Genomic DNA, 13,441 nt, shown 5'->3' with positions numbered 1-13,441 from the left:
TTATTGCCTTCTCCCCTCCCAACACCACCCTCGTTTCCCCTGTTCCCATCACAGCAAAACTTCTCAGAGTGATCCCCCCAAATTGTCTTCACTTCTTCACCTCTCATACTTCTAGCCCAATCTAGTTTCTGCTCAACCACCCCTTTAAAACTGCACTTGTCAAGGTCAAAAAGGACCTCCATTTCTCCAAATCTAATGGGCAATGTTCTGTTTTCATCTCAGCAACCTTTAAAAAGAGCTGACCACCTTCTTTTTGAGACATTTTTCTATTCTGACTTCTGCATCACACTGTCCTGGTTTTCCTCTTACTCCACTGCTGGCTCTTAGAGTCCTTGCTGACTCTTTTTTAATAAGTCAGGCCAATGGAATGGTGTTGACACTTCCGATTTGCTCCTGTGATACCGAACAGCACAAACAATTTATAAATGTTCTCAGGGCTTGATCTTGACTTTTCTTTTCCCTTCTCTCTGCAATAGCTCCATGGGTAATTTCATTCGTAACCATGGTTTTAAATACCGTCTATGGACTGAGTCTCTATATTCCTGTTTCTAACCCAGGCCTCTCCTCTCCCCTACTCATATATCTAACTGCTTACCTGACATCTGCCTTTTGAAATCTAACAGGCATGTCACCCTTAACATGTCCTCTTTGGACTAGATTCTCACCCACCACTCCAAGCTTGGTCTTCCTCACGTCTTTATTATCGCATTAAATAGCACCACCATTTATCTAAAGCCAGAAGCATGGCCTCTCACTGCCCCTCACTTTCCACCCATCAGCAAGTTCTGTCAGTTCTTTTCATCCACTCTCCATCTCTGCTTCCACCTAGTCTAAGTCCCCATCCTGTACTCTCCTCATCCAGTACAAAACCTTCCTAATTAGTCTCACTGCTCTCACCATAGCCTCCTTTAATCTTTCTCTGCAGTTTAAAAATCTAACTCAAGTCCTTCAGCTCCCCTACCGGAAGGAAACATTGTGACCCTCCATTGCACTGAGTATAAAATCCACACTCCTTACCTCATGTGCTGCCCCTCCATCCCTACACATGATTAATGTCGACTCTTCTCAGGGTCTCAGCTGTGCCGAGCTCCTTTGTTCCCGCCCTTAGTCTCCACAAGGCTGGCTCACTCCTCCTCCTGTGTGTCTCAGTTTAAATGCCACTTCCTCAGGGCCTTCCTTGACCACCCTAATAGATCACCTCATTCTTACCTGTCCTGTTACCACCACAATTATAACTGTTCTGATGTAGTATTCACCATAGTTCGTAATTATGTAATTAATTTAGTTTCTTCATTCAGTACCTATCTCCCTCACAGTGTATGAGCTCCATTAGGATAGAAACTAGGGTCTTCACTATTGTGTAGCCCAGTACCTCTGAGCACCCCATCCGTGTTTTTCAAATGAACTTTTGGGACTGACAGCAGTTGTGCAGCTAAAGAAGAGATGCTGCTGTCCCCTCGTGTTCCCTCAAATACTAAGGACTCACACTAAAGTAACTTGGACTTGTCTGGCTTTCTTTCAGTTCTAAGAACTAACTGGTTCTTGCCCAGAAGGAATATAAATTGGGCCCAGTTATATGACATGTATCGCCCGTTGGGTATTCCAGTAGGTTCTGGCTTCTCATTACCTCCTAGGGTTGCCATTCGAATACAGCACAGCCCAGATCTATAGGCTAGTGTCTGCTGACTAGGTTAGTCTGTGTGTCTGCGGGTTCTGGTGCTCCCCAGGACAGGACATACATCGCATATTTGGTGAAACACACCCCAGCTATTAAAAGTATTTCCTATCTCCCTTTGTCTTTGGTTACTCGCATGTTTAATATGCTAGCCATTGTTACCAAGCTGGTTTATTTTTCGTTTGCAGACGTTCCTTAATCCTCAGTATGAAATAAGTCTGGTGTCGGCATATATGATCATGCTGCTCATGGGCACCTGGGCATTCTTCGTTGCTGGAGGCAGCCGCCGAAGCCTGAAACGATACCTACTCTGCCAAGACAAGGACTTCCTGCTCTACAGCCAGCGCTCCAGATAACCTCCCGAGCCAGCACTCTCACACAGTAAGCTGCATCTTTAGAGGAAACATAACTGTGCCTTTTTCTAAAAATTCCTCTTCCTGGTGGAATTGACTGAAAAACAAAACTATCTAGCTGTGCTACAGCTTTCATGCAGCAGCTCACCCTGCCTGCACGTGTGAATGGCCTGGTGGGGAAGCAAAGAGAACACTGGTTTCTGGGCTTCCGCCTCCAGGTGTAATTGGTCTGGGCATTGGGTAATTTTTAAAAGCTTCCTCGATGACTCTGATGTGCAGCCAAGTTGAGAACCATCAGTGTCCAGATAGGAACTTGCTGAGACCACCAGGAGTGAATAGAACCCAGATGTTTAGCTGTCTCCTGACTCACTTGTGCTGAATGGCAAGTCCTGGCCAGCCTCTGTCCTTTCCAGTTCTGAAGTCACAAAAGGCCATGAACTGTTTTCATGTACTTCACTAGTACCCTGTTTTATGAGAACATGTAGGCTGTGCCTCTAAATGCAGTAATACAGTGCACTGGAGTACTATGATAATTTAGCCAAAGTAAGCTATTGACTAACAAGCTGTATCAGTCTGTAGTTTTTCCATTCTTGATTTTGCTTTCTGAGGCATTACATTGTTTTTGAGCACAGATTCAGTTTAACTAAAAACCCAATCATTTTCTGACTTTCTGGGAAGATATTCTAAAACCAGGAATTTTTATGCAATTCTATGAGTCTTCCCTGAGCTTAAGGCTTTCCACGGGCCCTGCAGCACAGCGGCCTGCTAGTTGCTGGGCTAGTTGAGGTGAATCCCATTTTTCTGCCTTTGAGCAGCGTGGCAGGCTGCTGAGTGATGTACCTGCGCCAGGTTTGCTGGAACTGGAGGGAGTGTATGAGGAAAACAAACCAAGAGGGTGGTGTGGACACGATTCGCTCCTGTGGTACTAACCAGCACTTGCCCCTGAATGGTGTAGTGGGAAATTGGAAATATGTTTTCAACTGCCAAATTCTTGCTTTTATGTAACCTGTCTAGTCTATACGTAAACCTACTAAATGTCTCTGAGTTTTGGTAGCAGATACATAACTCCATTTATAGGAATACCCAAGGTGTTTGTTCAGCTTCTAAACAACGCTTTTGATTTCCTTTATAAAGAGAAAATGCCAGTGAGTTGTGCCTTTACTCACTTGAAATGGTTCCCAGTTGATGGCTTTTAGGAAGCTTATGGTGTGAAATGGAGATTTCCTGCACATTAAAGTGATAACCTCAGCGAATCCCATATGTGCAGCAGAACAACCAAATGGAACAGGAGCAGCAATGGCGGGGCTCACCAGTGGTAGGACATATGGAAGGACTGGATAAACTGTAATGGGGAAAGAGTCATGAACATGTTCGAAATGGAAATGTGGCCAGTATTTTGGGCTGCCACTCACCATCATTCTGGGGACCAGAACCTTACCGTTGAACTAGACCTTTTGCAATGAAATTCCCTCCTGTGTTTAAATTACTAGAATTTCTCAGTCTAGGGATTCAAGAGCAGTTGTGTTCCTAGCAAGGCTACAACCTTGCTAGAAACAACAATTGCTTAGTCCCCTAAACAATTACAGTGTTTCTCCTAAAGTCTACTTCAGTCCTAATACCAATGATTCTGCTGGGGTTTGCAATTTTCCACCTTAATACGAGATTTCCCTTAGACTAGAAGAGTCATAGGAAAAGCCAGAGTCGTAGAGACCAAACAGTGAAATTACTGTGCAGAGTTAAGGGGAACAAGATTCCCACTGAATTGAGCTTTATTCCTATTGGAACATGGTATTTTTTGATGAACAGAATAAGAAAAATACGTAGTTGGTTATTACTATTGACTTAAAAATCTCTTAAATGGTTAGTCTGATAAAGTATTTGCTGGCCTGGAAAGTGTAGAACAATCTGAGAATGTTAATATTATTCATACTTGACCTCTGAGGATGTCCTCTGTGCATTGATACTTTAATATTAAATAAAGAAGCTGAGATATTGTAAAATCTCACTTATACAAACTTCTCAGGTGAGAAGAAAATTTTCTTTGATGGTGAGACTGTTGTCTTAGTTCAGGAAGTTACTTACTAGTCCTTGATTAGCTATGAATAAAGAAACTCTGTAATCCCGATTTCTCATAGAATGTGAGCATTGTCATAGTTCGCTTCGGCACTGTTGTTGCAAATAGCCCAGAGCCTTGCTTTGCCTAATGCTAAGGAATCCCAGAGGGAGTGCACAGTCTTCCTCTGTTGCTGTATATATATTGAGATGCAATTTTTTAAAAATTTGTTATTTATAATGAGCTTTCTGAACCCTGATAGTATTTGGAGAGGGGGAGGTGGTGTTGATGTCGAATGTTCTCCACACAGAGCTTCCTCAGTTTGGAGGGAAATGTAGTGGACCTTGGAATGTGACTAGTGTTGCAGCTCTTGAATATGTTGCCACGTGAATAATAGAGATTGATTTTGTTGCTCTCTGTACATTTGTATTTATTTTTAATTCATTTAAATTAGTAGTAGTAACTGGAGAAGTTCTGTTACCTCGATCCCGGCCTGGCTGTCTGGCCAGGATAGCCTCTTTTAGTGCATCTTAATGAAAACATGGCTGAAAGGAATAAATGATGATATCTGCAGACTGCATAGAAAATGGCTTTTGTTCCCAACGTTAATATCTTTATTCTCAAGCACATTTCAGTGTGTGCTGAGAGTGTCACCTTCATTCATAAATGCTAGGTGTTCTTATCCATAGAGTTTATAGCACTCTCAAGCACTTCTTGAGAGTTCTAGTTTTTTGTTAGCCGTGTTTTTCCTGGTCCCCACCATTCCTGAGTCCAGGTAGACAGAGTACATGTCACAACAAAACAATTTTAAAGTGCTTTGCTTAGAGCACTTTGTTTATTATTGCAATGTTTACATTTTTCATTTTATGAAAGGCTTTTTTACTTCATTCTATTAAATATTAGTGTTTAGAGAGGTGGGTATTATCTCTATATACAATATGTATCATTTAATATGTTATACTGTTGTTATATATACTTGCAATATCAGACCTTGCAGTCAATACACAATGCAATAGACTCTTTCCAGACCTGTATTTTCCAGTGAACAATAAAAAGATTGTTTGGCACTACCCATTTTCCATGTGTCCTCTTTTTTGGAATAATGTATCCTTTGGTATCTGTTATTACAGCTTTTGTCCTTTATAAAACTTGGCTGTACGTTCTGTTGTTTATGACTGTCAGCTCTGCGACGTTTTTTGAAAGATAAGCCTTTGTTATCTGGTTGAAAATCATAAGGCCTATTTCATTTCTGTGTGTTCAGAAGCAGTTTGGTGCATAGAAGTTCCTGGAGATGTGGAGGAGATCCTCCAAGATCCTAGAGCCCCACCTTGAAAATATAATTGTAAAATAGTGACTTTATAAAATACCGTGTAATTGTGGCTGAAGATGGGAGTTGATTGACAAGGAGAGTGCAGTTTAGTTTCTACCCGGTGGCCCCGAGCGGCCTACAGAGTCCCTTTTTCCCCTTCCGCTTGGTGAGGAGACAGTACAGCTAAGAGGCCGAGCGTGGCCGTTGCCATCAGGAAGGCTGCACAGATGTTTGTGGCTGAAACGGAGAACCGTGCGGTGCCTGTTCACTCTGGTTTGAAATGAGGATCCACGTTTATGTTGACCGTGTTATTAGATGAAATATCCCCGGGGACCAAGGGCTCTTTGCTCCTAACTTGTAAGCCAGCGGGGAGGGGGCATGTGCATTCCTCAGGTAACAGACCAGATTTGTGTACAATTTTGTCGGCCTTTCCACACCGAAATTGTGGCTCTAGTTTAGTTGTTATTTCTGGTATTTAGTTGGGACAGGGATTTCCCTGTGACCAGCCTCAACACAGGAGAAACCTCCAATGGAAAGAAGTGTATATTTTACCTTCACCTCGTTGAAAATGCTAAATAGAAGGAACAACTCAACTGGCTTATGGTCTCAATCTCAGTAAAAGAATTGGGGTTGATACACTCTAAGGCAAGCATGTCAAACTCAAAGGCTAGCACGGGCCAAATAAACGAGGCATGCAGCCTACTGGTAAGGTGACCATAATAGACTATGAGCCCTGAGCAGGTCCTGGCTTCAAGGCTCAGTAACTTGCAGGTGGTACTTGTTGCTTAAGTGTGGATGACTGGAAACCCTGCTTCTTCTACCAGAAGTAAAACCATATGTTTTCAGTGCTTGAGCACAATCAGAGATGGAGTTTATAGTTTTACCCAGGGCTTACCATGCACAGACAAAGGATGACAAAGAAAATAACAGGTGGTAGAGATCTTTGTCCTTGTGGAACATTTAATCTGACTGCCCAGATTAAAACACATAAGTATTACTTTAAGGCAACTACAAAAGGCGCTACAAATTTTGAAATAATATAGAAGAGCTCCAATACATAAGATGGTACTTAAAATTTAGGCGTGGATGAAGGGCACCTGGGTGATGGATGTAGCTCAAGAGGAAAGGTGGGACTGAGGACAACCCTGGGCTGCTCCAATTGAGAGGGTGGAAAGGGGAGGTGGACTTATCTTTGAGGAAAGAAGGAAAACCAGAAAAGTGTGGTGGCCTGAGAGCCAGGGGAAAGCATGTGAAATGATGCTAAATAATGAATAAGGTGAGGAGTAAGAATTGGTGGTTACATATGAAGATATGGATTTGCTGGGTGACCTTGATAAAAGCAATTTCAATGTGGGGACGAATAGCTAAATGGAGTGGATTATAGAGATTGGGAGATAAGGAAGTAGGCACAGTATATAGAGTACAGATAACTATATAATTATAGTAGAGGTATGATAGCCTGCAGAGGATGTGGGGGCAAGAAAGGGTATTTTTCTCTTCCTTCCTTCCTCCCTTCCTTCCTCCCTTCCTCCCTTCCTCCCTTCCTCCCTTCCTCCCTCCCTTCCTCCCTCCCTCCCTCCCTCCCTCCCTTCCTTTCTTTTCTTTTCTTTTCTTTTCTTTCTTTCTTCCTGCCTTCCTGCCTTCCTTTCTCTTTCCTATACTATAACAGTATAACAGCATGTTTGTATGAAGATAGGAATGACTCAGTGGAAAGGGAATAATTGATGATGCAGGAGAGGGTGGGGATAGTTGTCAAAGCAAAGTGCCTAAGGAGGGAATACAGTGGGACATTTTGAACATTAAATGCTTATTAGATAAGTAAAAATGTTTAAAATCAATGACTTAAGCTTCTACTTAAGAAACCAGAAAAAGAGGAGCAGGCAAAAAAAAATAATTAATTAAATTAAATTAAAATTAAAAAAAAAAAGAGGAGCAGGCAACAGCTAAAATAAGTAGAAGAAAGGAAGTAATGAAGAAAATAGCAAAAATCAAATAGAAAGCAGAAAAACAACAGAGGAAATCAATAAAAAAAATCTGGTTATTTGAGAAAAATTAATATACTTGGTAAAGCTCTGACCAGATTGATATGGGGAAAAGTAGGCACAAATTAGGAATATCAGGAATGGGAGGAGACATCACCACAGATCTTATATTATTAAATAAAAAGGGAATATTATTTAAAAATTAAAGCTAATAAATTAAACACTTAGATGAAATGGGCAAATATCTATCACTAATATACATACAAAAGTCATCAACAATATTTTAGCAAATTGAATCCAGTAATATATAAAAGGTTTAATACATATGACTAAGTGGAGTTTATCCCAATAATACAAGATTGTTTTAACATACAAATATCATTCAGTTCACCATATTAACAGACTAAAACAAACAGGATCACATCAATAGATGCAGAAAAGTTTTAAACAAAATCTAACACCATTTTTTATTTTTATTTTTATTTCTCAGCAAACTAGGAATATAATAAAAAGGAATTTCTCTAACCTGAAAAGGGAACATCTAACCTGCAGTTAAAGCCATACTTAAAATGATAAAAGGTTGAATGTCTTCTCCACTAAGATTGGAACAAGGCAAGGATGTCCACTCTTACCACTTTTATTCAATATTTTACTAGAGGTCCTAGCCAGTGCAAAAAGACAAGAAAAAGAACAAGTCATACAGATTGGAAAGAAAGAAAGAAAATTATTTATTTTCAGATGGTATAATTGTCAGTGTTGAAAATCCTAAGGAAGCTACTAAAAGGTGACTAGAATTAATTAGTGAACTTCGTATAGTCATAGGATTCAATATCAACATACAAAAAGCAATCATGTTTCTCTACACAAGCAGCAAAGAATTAGAAATTGAAATTGCTTGGCTCTCTAGAACTAGTTTGCTTCTCAAACTATCTGAAGTGAAGAGCTATTTAAAATTTTTTTTTCCTAATCCATCACAGATTAATACTTTTGTAAAACACAGTAAAAATGAATTATTATAAAAATGATAAAACAAATATTCACATTAGAACCCCCAAACTGTTATTTGCATCAACAGATACAAAATTACATTTCATTAAATAAAATCAAAAACAAAAACAAGGTAAAAGGAAAGAATTACAAAAATGTACATGTTCATTGAAAATGTATTTATTAGCAATTAATACAGAATCTTATTACACTCAAACTTTTTGTTGTTCTGCAATAACTGAACAAAAAATATAATGAATGAAAAGATGATTCTTCATATTACATGCCTATTTAACACACTATGAAAGAATACCCAGTATATCAATATTTAAAATTTTTAATGTGATACATGAACGTGTGTCCTGCTTGTTAATTTACCTGATCTCTAGATTGGATTGAAAAAGCAACGCTACTTTCAGAGAATAAAGCCTATCTAAATGTTTCTGTGTTTAGCCTGCTAGATACCCAAGTATACCATTAATCTATAATAATGGGTGTGGATAGAAAGTTCCAGAACAGGCTCATGTATAGATGAGAATCTGGTATATAATAAAATTGGCATTTTGAATTAATGGGGAAAAGGATCAGCACCTCAATAAACAGATTGTTTGATGATTTATTTGATTACATTTGGGAGGAAAAAAGTAAAGCTAGATCTCTTCCTCACTTTTACTATAACACAAAATGTAGACATATTAAAAATTCAAATGGAAAAAAATAAAGCCATACAAGAACTAGGACCATATTAGAATAATTTAATAATCTTAAGGTGGAGAATATTTCTCAGCACTGCACTGCAGCTGCAAATCACAAAGGGGAGAAAATGGACAGATTTGATGACATAGAATTTAAAACTGTATAGCAAAAGTTACTATAAACAAAGAAGACGGAAATATTTTTGGCATATATTACAAAGAGTTGTCACCTATAATATATAAGAAGCTTCTCAAATTAAAAATATGATTTTGTAAAAAGTTATCAAAGGCATAAATGTAATTCACAGAAAAAATGCAGTAGTCAGTACTAGTAAACATAAGATAAAATGCTGAGTCATTAATAAAAGTAATGCAAAACAAGCACACAATTTTTAGATTCTAGGTTGTCAGAGATGAAACAGATTGATAATATCAAGGATTGCTGAGCATATGGTGGAAACAGCATATTGTGAGAAAGCAAATTAATACAATCCTTCGAGTGGTCAGTTAGAAAAATCTATTATATTTATAAAATTTTGAAATGTGCATGTTTTGAACCAGCAATTCCTTTTCTATGAATTTATCTTAAATAAATACATCCAGGCACACAAGGATCTAATAATAGTCCTGCAGCTGTAAGGAATCTGCAACAAATGCCTATCAATAGAGCTTTGTCTCAAAGAGCAGAACACTTTACAGCCATTAAAAAGAGTGAGGATATTTGGAATATGTTTAAAGCAAAAGCAAAGTATAGACCATTCTTCCATGCAACAAATATTTCTCATGCCAGACGTTGTGCTAGATTTTGAGAATACAAAAGTGAAAATATGACCCTACCCTTATAGAGCATATGATACGTATCCTATTAGTCTATTTAATTACAAATTTAAGCCCTGGCGATGTGACTCCTGGTTGGAGCATTGGTCCAAGAACCAAAGGGGAAGGTTTTGCCTTTGGCTTTATACCTAGTCATTTTTATTTTTTTTTCCAACGAGTATATATTACTTATGTAATCAGATAAAACCATAAACGAGGCACTTGTTGATTTTTTGTTTTTATTAGAAAGTCTTTCACAATCTGATCCCAACCACTTCTTCTTGCCTCCCAGCATTTTCTATTCTCCCTTCCCACACATTCTCAAACACATCCCTGAGTCCTCTGCTTACCATGCACCATGGACTCTCATACCTCCACATCTTTGCCTTTGGTTTGAGTTCCAAGCAAAAAAACATCCTATTCCTCCGTCAAGATCCTGCTCAGATGTCACTGTGAAGTCTTTCCTGATTGGACTCAGAAAAGCAAAGTGGCTTTCTCCACTGTGATTTATTAGCATATTTTTAAAATCAAAGAATAATTACAGTAAAATGCACCGATTTGAAGTGCATAATTAGATGAGTTTCGACAAATGTGTAACCACCATGGAGATGTAGAACATTTCCCTTTCCCCAGACGGTTCCCGCCTCCTGCAGAGGGCCGCTGGCTCCAACATCCGTCACCACAGATTAGCTCCACTTGTTCTGAACTGCATCGAAATGGAATAACACAAAATGTACTCTTTGGTGACTGACTTCTCTCACCCAACATAGTTTTCTGAGATTGATTCATGTTTTTGTGTGTATCAATAATTCGCAACTTTTTGCTGAATAGTATTCCCTTTTATGGACATACAGTTTGCTTAGCCATTCTTCTGTTGATGGACACCTAGTATTCTCTCCATACTACTCTTCTTATTGATGAGTGGTTTCTGTCTGTCTCCCCAAGTGAGATTGTGATACCAGTTATCATTGAATATGGGGGCTCTATCTAAATCATGGTTGCATCCCGATCATGTAATCTGTGCTCAGCAAACAGTAGTGTTTGTTAAATCTTTGCTTTTGAATAAGAATGTATGGGAAAGTCCATTGGAAACTACTTTGAATGATAGGAAATGCGAGATGAAAGGAAATGCCTTTTCCTTTATTCATAACCCTTCCGACACCAAGCAATTCTCCAGTTCCTGGTGGACACCCGCTGTGGGTGTTTTATGATTTAACTCAGTTCTGATACTAACTGCCTGAGGTTAGTGCAGACGCCACAGAAGTAAGGGCTCAATTCCACAAGACTCTCTCCACTTCAGATCCCAACCCCAAGTCCCAGGTTGTCACCTCTATTTCTTTTCTTCCTAAAATTTTCACATATGCACATAGTTTCATTATTTTATTTTTTATTGAATTTATTGTAGTGGCATTGGTTAATAAAATTATATAGGTTTCAGGTTCTGCAATACACCATCAGCATATTGTGTGTTCACCACCCCAAGTCAAGTCTCCTTCCGTCACCATTTATCTCCCGTTTACCCTCTTCTGCCTGCCCCAACTCCTTTTCCTTCTGGTAATCACCATACTGCTGTCTGTGTCTACGAGTGTTTTTTTCTGTTGTTGTTTTTGTTTAATCCCTTAATCTGACTAACCAGCTCTAAATTGTGGATTCCCATGATCTCTCCCCAAGTTTGATAATTTGTCAGAACAGCTCACAAAACTTAGACTAGCTCACATTTACTTACATTTACGAGTGTATTATAAAGGATACAGATGAGTAGCTAGATAAAGAGGAATATAGATCGAGGTATGGAGAAGGAATTCAGAGCTTCTATGCCCTCCTGCGTGCACCACCCTCCCAGCACCTGCATGTATTGGAAGCTCTCTGAACCTGTGGTTTTAAGGTTTATATGGAGGCTCCATTATGAAGGCATGATTGATTACATCATCGGCCATTGGTGACTGAACTCCCTGGAGGTCGGGGAGTGGGGCTAAAAGGTCCAGTTCACTAATCAGATGGTTGGTCCCTCTGACAAGCAGCACCCTCCCATCCAAGCATCACCTCCTTAGCATAAACTTAGGTATGTATGGCTTAGGGGCTTATCATGAATAATATTTAGGAACTCTGTGCCAGGACCTGGGGACCAAATATCTATTTCTTGGTATATAACAGTATCGTAGGAGATCAATCCACATTTCACGCAGTGACTAGGAGGGAACAATAAGTTCCTGATCATGCATGTTCTCCGCAGCAAGCATGTGCCAAGATTCTCAGATGGTTCTGTGTTGGGTAGTTAGGAAGGAGGGGAGCTACGATGCCTGAGAGCTGCTGTTGGGTGTCTAGGTAGCTTGGGAAGCTAGTTTCAGCGAGGCGCTAACTGGTTATGTCACCTGCCTCTGCAGAAGAGTCTGCTCCTTCCAGAGGAGCCGGGTGACTCTGTCATCACTGACATGGAGTTGCTGGAGAGTGTCAGTCTGCCCTTGAACCCAGAGGCCCTATGTTTGTTGTCTTCATTGCAGGTAATTAAAAGTTAATATTTGAAATGAGTGAACTCAGGCAGAAATAATGACTTTGACTTAGAGTATCGAGAGGTCATATCCAGCCAGGTGAATAGCGATCATGCTACCTGGGCTCCCACCAAGTTTCCAGATGGACCAGGAGGATAAGCTCTGAATGGACCTGCCAGAACAGGCAGGGTGTCATCGGGCTGAGGGTGGGGGAGTATTTTTCCTTTTTTTATTTTTTTTATTTAAAGTGTAAAATGTGAACAGTTTTGACATATGTGGAGAAACCACCACCACCATCAAGGTAATGAACACATCTTCACCTCAACAATTTCTCCTGCCCCTTCGCAATCCCCTCATCCCCCGCTGTCCTCCCCACCTCATCCCCAGTCAACCACTGACCTGTTTCTGTCCCTAGAGTTTGCATACTTTGGAATTTTATACAAATGGAATTACACTGTGTAGGTGTGTTCCTTCTCCCCAGTTCAGCCTGAGGAAAAGGGAGGGTTCAATGAACTTGTCCTTGGGAATCTGTTCTGCTGAATGAAGAGGGGAGGGTACCCGCCCAGCGCTGGGCTGACTCCTTTGCTTGCTTGCAGTTGTCACTCCTCGGTCAGACTTTCCTGACCAGAGGCCAGGGTTTAATGTTACCAGTCAGGGTGGAGGCAGGGGGTTGTTATTGACTTTCCAGAAATCATTGGCAGAGACTCTTTAGTGCCTTCAGCCTGTGGGGTTTTATGAGGTTATGGCATGATTGAGATCAGCACAGTAAATTCTATTACAAGAAGGTGTTTCCATGCCACTGGAGCTGTGGAAGGTGGATCCCACACTGTCCCTGGAGATCCTAGCACTGCAGGAGCTGTGCGGCCTGGGCTTAGCCCAGAGCCAGAGCCCTGGATTCGTTTCCCACCTGGAAGATAAGGGCCTTGCTCCCTCTCCCCTGGGTTGTTGGAGTGAAGGTATACAAGTGAGAGGCAATACTGAAGCCCTGGGTGACTTGCAGTCACAATGATATGCTGACCTCTGGTTGCAATGAATTGCTATGGTGAATCATTCCACACCACAAAGCACTTGGGCCCTTATCT

General features: G+C 40.3%; 1 protein-coding gene across 4 annotated transcripts in view; it reads left to right on the top strand.

Moving 5' to 3' along the window:
• Window positions 1–13,441, top strand: part of APH1B (aph-1 homolog B, gamma-secretase subunit) — a 113,280-nt gene that overhangs the window by 25,815 nt on the left and 74,024 nt on the right. For 2 of the 4 annotated variants that reach the window (XR_008556111.1, XM_054716170.1), the window contains exon 6: window positions 1,864–2,056. Coding sequence is in view for 3 of the 4 variants with exons in the window: in XM_054716170.1 (XP_054572145.1) it covers window positions 1,864–2,031 (168 nt within the window). In the remaining variant the exon portion in view is untranslated. Of the gene's footprint in view, window positions 1–1,863; window positions 5,152–5,342; window positions 5,381–13,441 lie in introns of those variants that run through there. The other 2 variants (XM_054716171.1, XM_008139148.3) reach the window with 2 other exon arrangements.

The sequence above is a fragment of the Eptesicus fuscus genome, chromosome 5 (assembly GCF_027574615.1).
Source record: "Eptesicus fuscus isolate TK198812 chromosome 5, DD_ASM_mEF_20220401, whole genome shotgun sequence".
Classification (NCBI taxonomy): Eukaryota; Metazoa; Chordata; class Mammalia; order Chiroptera; family Vespertilionidae; genus Eptesicus; species Eptesicus fuscus.
This window is presented reverse-complemented; position numbering and strand designations above follow the sequence as displayed.